Consider the following 9,169-nt stretch of genomic DNA (forward strand, 5'->3'; position numbering starts at 1 on the left):
AATATTGGTGGTGTGAGGGGTCAGATGTTACAACGAGTATATCCTATAAATATACAATCCACTGTTTTGGGTCCTATTAGTAGCCGTTTCGGTGGTGTTACTACTACCCTAGGCACCCCCATACTTGCAAGTATTTATATGATGGTTTATTTTCCGTCCATAATTCGAATGGAGTTATATCTTTCTTCTTATTGGGTATCATGTTTAAGACATAATTCGCCGATAAGATTGCTCCCCCCCATATGTCTTGGCTTACACCAGAACTTATCATCATGGCATTCATCATTTCTTTCAAAGTGCGGTTCTTCCGTTCCACTATGCCATTTGATTGAGGGGAGTAAGGAGGCGTGAGTTCATGTATGATTCCATCTCTTTTACACAAATCAACAAAAGGTGAAACATATTCACCTCCTCGGTCACTCCTTATTCTTTTGATTTTCCGATTTAGTTGATTCTCAACTTCGGCTTTGAACAAGATAAAATTATCAATAGCCTCATCCTTACTCTTAAGTAAGTACACATAGCAATACCTTGTACTATCATCAATAAACGTGATGAAGTACTTACTCCCACCACGAGTAGGAATTGCTTTTAGATCACACATATCGGTGTGGATCATCTCGAGGGGTTCGGTGAATCGTTCAATATTCTTAAATGATGATCTTGTTTGTTTTTCTTCGACACAAGTTTCACATTTATTATTTGAGTCAATATCGAATGTTGGTATACAATTAAGTTTAATCATACGTCGAATGGAATTAAAGTTAACATGACCTAGTCTACCATGCCAAACATTAGAAGACTCAAGCAAGTAAACAGAACTAGTAGTGTTCTCATTCATTCCATTAAACACGGTTACATTTAGTTTAAACATACCATTAAGGGCATAACCCTAACCAAAATACACACCATTTTTGGTCAACACGAACTTATCCAACTCAATAACCATTTTGAAACCAAACTTGTTCAACTGCCACCCCGACACAAGGTTCTTACAAATTTCAGGAACATACAACACAATGGACAAAGTGAGTTCCTTTCCCGAAGTCATCTTCAAGATCACATTCCCCTCATATTTGAAAGTGCTAAAGAGGCTTTTGTCAAAGCACACATGACGGGTAGCCCCCGTATCAACCCACTAATCCTTGTTATTTTGCCCAACCAAGTTAACGTCGGTGACCATAATCGAGAGGTCCGTGACCATAGCAACAAGGTTTTCAACCTCACGAACCATATTCACTTGTCGAGCATTTTCATTCTTTGGAAGCTTACACTCATTGGCCCTATGGCCTTGCTTTCCACAATTATAACAAGTTCCTTGGAACTTCTTCTTCTTCTTCCCAATTCTCCCCTTAGGACCAAGGTTGGAGTCTTTCCTATGAATTTTCTTTCCACCAATTGAAGATTGACCATGTTCAACAACATTGGCCTTTGCCATTCCAGGACCATCAATCCTTGTTAGAGCAATTTTGTTATCTTCTTCAATACGAAGACGAACGACAAGATCTTCAATGGTCATCTCCTTTCGCTTACGTTTGAGATAGTTCTTGAAATCAACCCAACTTGGTGGTAGCTTTTCAATCATAGCCGCAACTTGGAATGTCTCGCTAATCGACATTCCTTCCGCATGAACATCATGAAGAATAACTTGCAACTCTTGGACTTGGCTCATGACAATTTTGGAGTCTATCATTTTAAAGTTCAAAAACTTAGCCACCATGAATTACTTAGCACCGACATCTTCGGTTTTGAATTTGCGGTCCAAAGACTCCCATAATTCTTTGGCAGTCTTGGCCTTGCAATATACATTGTACAGTGCATCCACCATACCATTCAAAATATAATTACGGCACAAGAAATCCGAATGATTCCAAGCCTGAACCGCGCTCACCGAATGAGCATCCATTTCCCCTTCATCAACATGGGTAACAGTTTCAGTCAAGAACCTCGCAAGGTTCAACTTGGTCAGATAAAGAACATTTTTTGCTGTCACTGTTTGAAATTCACACCGGTGAATTTTTCCTGTTTCTCAGCATGAGACGCAATTGCATTAGGTAGTGGCGTAACCAAATTGGCTGTGACAGCAACAACAGAAGTGACGATGGCCGGAAACGGCAGTGCTCATGGGTTGGGACATTCTGAAATAAAAAATACAGGAAGAATTAGTAATCTGTTTAAGTTTGTTGGTATTCCTTTATGAAAACGTGTAACAATAAAGCAAAAGTAGTAAACGTTAACGATTAACTGGGCTTGTGTTTAACACAATTCCCTTAAACAGATTCGCGGTCTGTTCCCAGGGTACGCCGGCTCGAAACATCCGTAGCGTGCTGCCGGACTTGACGACTTGCCTGAAACGAAATCAAGAATAATGCTGCAGAAAGAAGAAAGAGCTGTGTGTTTTGGTTTGTCTAGAACTGCTGCATATGACCTGGTTTTATAGTGACAAAACTATAACTGTATTCAACTCAATAATGACCATTAAGGTGCAATAATGGTCATTAGTGTAGTATATGTAACTGAAGATTAATAATAATAATTATTATTATTAATGACCATTGATCAGCAGTTACGATTTCAAAATCTCAAAAACAAATGTAAAAAAAACCGCCTAACGCGGGCCCGGGTTTTCGGAGCTGCATTCGTGTCCGCGGGACGTGCGGGGACGCACGAGTTCGATAGATTTTAGTCCAGAAACCCAAATTTGCACCCCCCTTACGCGCGGGTAGGAGTTGCAGTAAAACACATCACAAATTTTCAAATGTGTAGTAAGAATGACACCTTATAAACCATTCTCAAATTTGTTCCCCAACCGATGTGGGACAAAGTTTCACCACTTCACTTTTTGAGACATTCATTCACACACACTTTGCTTAATCTTCCAACAAACATCTCTACTAAAATAGATTCAAATGAATTCCGAGGAGCCAATAAAGGAGCTAGTAGAGTAGCTAGTAGAGCCGATAGACGAGACTTTCACTACTCATATGTTGAATCTCAAGATCAAATAAAAATCAAAGAGGCTATCTGAGTCATCAAGTAAATGCAGTTTTGTTGACAAATTTGATTGTTACACACCAACGAAAGAAGCAATGTCCAGAGCATTCAAATCATATTCACCAAATAATTCAAGTTGAGCTTTTATAACATAGGGAGTGCTTTGGAGTGTTGTGAGTTGAGGAAAGATGAAATGTAGTATTTTTTTTGTATATTTGAAAAGTTACTATTCACACAGTTTAATTTTTAATACTGTTTGAAAGTGGTTGTGAATGAAGGAAAGATAAAAGATAATGATAAATATATAAAAAAAATATTATTTAATTAAAAAAGAGAGAAAAAATGTAGTTTTTCTAATGTAATTTGGATTTGGAGATAGAGGAAGGGATGAGAATGCTCTGAAAGAGATAATGGAAATATAAAGGAAACAAGGAGAAGAAGCTATGCAATTATTAGCGGAGCAACAGGAAGCGGTAGCGCAAGGCAGTTTGACATGGACTTGAAGACGTATAAGGAGTCACACGAATGTTTTACCGATGAGATATTCGATATAGTTCTTAATCGAAAACACATGAGATAAAGAAAAAAAATATAATTGGCCTTCGACTTTTATATTTGTTACTTTTTTAATGATCACGTGTTTGTGTGGTTTTTTAGTATGAATTATAACATATCTTAATTTTTAGAATACGTGAGAAAATATCACTATTCAACTTTGTCAGTAGTGTTCTTACACTCTGTACAACTCTCTAATGCATTAGCTTTTACACACTATTTTAACATTTCTCTCCTGTCTAGCATGTGGTACTAAGTAGGGGTGTGTTTTTTAACCGTATCCGAATAACGAACCCGAATCGAAGCGACCCAAGACCTGAATAACCCGAACCGAATTCACCCGAACCGATGAAGCTCCTAACCCGAATCCGAGACAAAATATTCGGGTCGGTATTTGGGTTCAAATACCCAAATTCGGGTTGACCCGAATAACCCGAAGTATAATACGTCGATGCATGTATCCCTAATTTTTATAGGGTAATTTAGCGGTGAAGTAACACATTGATCTTATGTATATTCAGTTCAAAATTTTAAATAGTATAGTATTTAAACCAATATGTATTGAGCATGTTTCTTCAATCTACACAAGTATTGATCCGCAAACTACGACACTCCTTCATCCGATCTAATACATGCTTGTATGATAAATTTCATGTTTTGCTAAATAATATATGCTATTATTGAATATGGCTGTATATTATGGTTTTATAACGATTTGGAATACGGTTTTTTAATTTATGATATTGTCAAAGGTGGATATATTTTTTTAATTTGTTAAACCCAAAACCCAACCCGAATTAACTCGACCCGTTCAACCCGAAACCCGAACAAACCGAACTTATTTGGGTCGGTTCTTGGGTCAATTTGTTTTGAGCTCAAACCCAAACAACCAGACCCAAACAACCCGAAACCCAAATAAATAACCCGAAGAACACTCCTAGTGCTAAGTTCCCACACACATTTACTCTTCAATTTCCTTTCTTTTATTGGACCATTTAGTATTTGTTTTACCACATGTACGAATCTCATTTGATAATAGTGTAGCTTATATCTTTTCCCACATCATGGTAAATGATAATAAATTATTAAATTTCATTTAATCTATGATTCACTATCTTTATGCATCTCTTTGTATTGTTTCTTATATGAATCTATTTACTAATATAACTATATTACAATAGATATATAAACAGATAAGTAATAGATAATTTGGCACTAATGTTGCATTTTGAGACATCATAAATGGTCGCAAATACTAACCAACAATCAAAATATCATCATAATCGTGCAGCGCTTGGGTCAGATATTCTAGTTATGTAATTTTTATTTTAATGAAAGTTTATTTATTTGTGTTTAATTTTGTGTTATTAGTAATTTTGAATCCAAAAATAAAATTATTTAGGGTGACTGAAAAGCATGATACCACCCTTTAGGGCAATACACGGTAGTTTAGGGGAAACTTATATGATAATGCATGATTGATTGGGTGTTTACACTTAGGGTAGTATAAAAAAATTATAAAGAGCACCCCACCACCCTTAGAATTTCTCAAACGATGCCATTTATATATCAAATAGTTCTTGATCTTTAATTCTTAAGCCACATAGATGTGGAAGATCATCCATAACTAAAAAAAAATTGTAAATATATGTATGTTTTTTTTAGCTAGTGCTCCGGCAGTCCGGCTACTTGTTCGTATTTGTAAAAAAATCGTATAACTTAAACTCTCATGTTTTTAATGAGAAATTATTAGTGTTTTCGTTTTATTTTCAAGTTCAAACTCTCGTGTGAATTAATCGTGTTTGTTTTTTTTTGTCTAAGAAATCTTGCTCTGGAAAGTTTTCCCGGAAAATCTTCGGCGTAGCATTAGCTACGATCCTTTTGCAATTTTTGGGCGTTAGCGGCAAAGCATCATCGACGACCTCATTAACGACGATTTTTCAATATTTGGGATCTTTAGCAACGATAAATGTCTCCGCTTGGAAATCCATGATTCATAGCCAACGCCACACCTTCTTTTTAGAACGATGACTTTCTTGTGTGTTAGGCTAACACGCTCTCCAATTTGGAGAGCCCCAATGCCCCACTCTGGCCGGCATATGTTGTCATAATCGGGTTCACGTTGGCTTCAGAGTTTGGCTTGGGCGTTTCCCCGGGAAACCATACTGACAGCTTCCACTTAACAGTCGTGCCACCAAAAAAAACAGAACTCTTTGACGTAACACACAGTGAGACTAAAACCTGAATGAGCTCGGGATTCGAAGTGACACCTTAACACCTTATTCACATTGGCGGATCCAGCATACAAACGGGTGGTTCCCCGGAACCACCCGAGTTTCGAAATAATAGTGTACGGATATATAGAAGACGCGTAGGAACCACCTTATAAATTAAGAGGGAACCACCTAAAAAAAATTACTGGATCCGCCACTGCTTATTCAAATCCTTTATTGTAAATATTCAACTAAACTGCCATAAACAGGAACTGAACTTAAGTTTTATTAAAAAACCTAAGTCTCCTGACACCAACCACAAGTGGCTACTGGGATGGCCAACGCTACACTTAATTTCTACATTGGTGGGATAAGCTATTGATAAGTTTAGGAAGAAAGTTAAGAATCAATATAGTAATCATTTCAAGCACAGATATGCAGGCTGTCCGCTTAGAAGATAATAATAATTATCGTAATGATTAGTTTTATGTTCTATTTTATAATAAAAAATAACAAAATGATAAGAAAAATGAAAAAAACTACAAGACCCCAAAAGTTTAGATTGTATTAATTTTACAACTTAAGGGAAAGGGTAAAACAAATAAACAAGTTGTGAAAACAGCTACATGTGTTTTTACTAACTCTGGTTTTTTTTTTTATCAAGAAAATGTTTCATAATGTAACAATTTCTCAAATGAGATGTTATAACCCGATTTAAAAGCTATCTGGATTTGTTGAGACCCATAACCCGTTTAATTTATTACTAAAAAATTGTTTGTTAATCGGATATTAATTTTTAGTATATCATATCAGGAGCAACTAGAGAGTGTTTCGTTAAAATATATATATTTAAAATTAAGATAGATCCCGGTATTTATATGCAAACCCTTCCAAATTCAATTCACAGTAGGAAATACCATCCATCACCATCAGTCATGGAAGCTCTAAGAACTGTCTCTTCTATTGCTCCATCTTCACTTATCAAAGCCAAGCTGCAAAAGCCCTTTTTAAGTAATTCATGTTCTCAGAAAAAAATAATATGGGGCTTACCCAACTTAACCCAAATTCCAAAATCCAAATTCACCACGTACAATGTCATTTCTCCATCAGTTTCAAGTTCCCCGCCCGAACAAGCAACAAACAGCCTTGATCAAGATGACAAGTTTGATTGGTTTTATCACTGGTATGCACTCATGCCTGTTTGTGATCTGGACAAGAGGGCTCCCCATGGGATGAAGGTGTTGGGTCTTGATGTCGTGGTGTGGTGGGATAAGAATGAGAATGCATGGAGAGTGTTCGATGATCGTTGTCCACATAGACTGGCCCCACTTTCCGAAGGAAGAATCGATCAATGGGGTCGGCTGCAGTGTGTGTACCATGGCTGGTGCTTTGGTGGCTCCGGTGACTGCAAATTTATTCCTCAAGCTCCCCTTGATGGTCCTCTGGTAAACTAGTGATCTTCTTTCCAACAGTTCCTTAATTGATATAATTATATATATTATGGTTTTGCTAATATAGTATACTATACACCGTAGGTTCATTCCTTCTCGAAAGGGTGTGTTGCTGTTTATCCAAGCACCGTGAAATACGGAATTGTTTGGTTTTGGCCCAACACCGATCCACAATACAAAGATATCCTCACCAAGAAGAAACCACCATGCATCCCTGAACTTGAAGTTCCTTCATTTCCTTTTCAAATGTACAATAGAGATATACCGTACGGGTGTGAAGTCTTGATTGAAAATCTCATGGACCCCTCTCATGTTCCTTATGCACATTATGGGATAACGAAAACAGAACAGCCAAGATAAGTATATATATATATATATATATATATGTTTGCAATGAAATAATTATTAAGTTATTCGTCACTATAATCACCAGTCTAACACAGGTTTCCTGCACGATTAAGGTCGACCGTGAAGGTGGCATGCCTATGGGTGTAAACATACAAAAGCTAGACAAATATGGTTTTACTACAACCCTGCAGCAAGATGTTATATGGAACTTTGTTTCTCCTTGTCTGCTTCATATCACAGATCCAGGTAGCATAAAGGTATAAGTAATTAATATTTGTAATTATAAATTTAACACCATGAATGAAACTTGGTACTTCATTCCTTTAATTTGATTGATTCAGAGAAACTTAGCGCAGCCTCGATGTGTGCTCTTTTTATGTATTCCTGAACCCCGCCCGGTAATAGCAGAGTGATAGCTGTTGTCCCTAGAAACTTTTGGGCAACTCCAATTTTTTCTAGGTGGAGGAACCATATGATCCAGAATTTAATTATTGATTCGGATATGTATCTTCTTCGTGTTCAGGTAAACCAAACGCAACCCTGATCATGATTTAAGTTGTTCCATTCAAGTTTTTGAATGATTATGCAACTTGTAGGAGATGAAATTGTTGGAGTTGGGTCTTTCAAATTGGCATAATGTCTGTTTTGTGCCAAACAAAGCAGATACTAATGTGGTGGCATACAGAAAGTGGCTAAAGAAATATGCAGGTGGTCAATTCGACTAGGGAGCCGAATATAATGGATCTATTCCACCCATGCCTCCTAGAGAACAGCTCCTGGATAGGTTTTGTTTGCATAATTTGAACTACATTAAGTTTTATTTGCTTTTAAATTGATTAGCTTGTTTAGGTACTGGAGCCATGTGGTGAATTGCAACAGCTGCAATAGTGCATATAAAAGTCTTAATGCACTCCAGAAATCTCTTCAGGTGCTTTCGGTTGCTTCGGTGGCTATTATGGCTGTAACCAAACAAGGGACGATATCAGTCGCAGCAAGAAATACGCTCGCAGTTGCTGCAATTGCCTGTTTTGTTGGATCAAAATGGTTGTCACGTTTCATTTACAAAAACTTTCATTTTCATGACTATAATCATGCCTTTAAATGATGTTGTTACCTACTTTATTTCTTTCTTAAAAATCAAGTCGTATTCTCTTCCTTTTGCTAGTGTTTTGCGTTGTATTCTTTTTTAAGTATTGCACTGATCAACCTCCAACCCAATTTCCAAACTTTCTGGTTTCATATATATTATCATCAATAAAATTACTAATGGTACAATATAATACACGTTATATGAGAATCGCCAAGACTAGATAAAAGGTTTTAGAGCGAGAGAAAAATTTACACTACAAGGTTATTTATTTTGTCAAACATCGATCTAATCATTGTGTTCATGATTACAAGAAAACTGGACCTTCACCGATGGAATATGACTATCGGAAATATCGGATGGTAAATTGTAAGTGTAATCTTACGTAAGTGCAGGGACTTGGCTGTCGCACTTACAAAACTAGGGGTTTTTTGAGTTAGTTTTTCTTCCATTCTTGTCTAACAAGGAATTGCATGGTTATAAGGTTATAAATAGGGGTTATTAATTTATAATCAAGTAAA

General features: G+C 36.6%; 1 protein-coding gene and 1 pseudogene across 2 annotated transcripts; one reads left to right on the forward strand and one right to left on the reverse strand.

Annotated features, from left to right (window-relative positions):
• Positions 1 to 1,138: 1,138 nt before the first annotated feature.
• Positions 1,139 to 1,906, reverse strand: LOC143560562 (uncharacterized). The gene is made up of 2 exons (XM_077048843.1): positions 1,735 to 1,906; positions 1,139 to 1,686 (listed from the first exon to the last, which is right to left on the reverse strand). Exons 1-2 carry the CDS (start codon positions 1,904 to 1,906, stop codon positions 1,139 to 1,141), a joined length of 720 nt encoding a protein of 239 aa, XP_076904958.1.
• Positions 1,907 to 6,693: 4,787 nt separating this feature from the next.
• Positions 6,694 to 8,668, forward strand: LOC143560571 (protochlorophyllide-dependent translocon component 52, chloroplastic-like; annotated as a pseudogene). Its single transcript, XR_013140142.1, has 6 exons — positions 6,694 to 7,207; positions 7,298 to 7,573; positions 7,657 to 7,837; positions 7,918 to 8,084; positions 8,158 to 8,345; positions 8,411 to 8,668. The product of XR_013140142.1 is annotated as a protochlorophyllide-dependent translocon component 52, chloroplastic-like (transcript).
• Positions 8,669 to 9,169: the final 501 nt, after the last annotated feature.

The sequence above is a fragment of the Bidens hawaiensis genome, unplaced genomic scaffold (assembly GCF_021521415.1).
Source record: "Bidens hawaiensis isolate Kalapana, Puna unplaced genomic scaffold, B.hawaiensis_p1.1 tig00020412_1, whole genome shotgun sequence".
NCBI lineage: Eukaryota > Viridiplantae > Streptophyta > Magnoliopsida > Asterales > Asteraceae > Bidens > Bidens hawaiensis.

What these genes read in the sequence shown, in the direction of transcription:
- LOC143560562 (XM_077048843.1), bottom strand. Translation starts at nt 1,906, where the DNA reads ATGGATGCTCATTCGGTGAGCGCGGTTCAGGCTTGGAATCATTCGGAT. An exon ending in ATTCAAAACCGAAGATGTCG is followed by an intron (nt 1,687 to 1,734) that starts GTGCTAAGTAAT and finishes TTAAAATGATAG; the next exon opens with ACTCCAAAATTGTCATGAGC.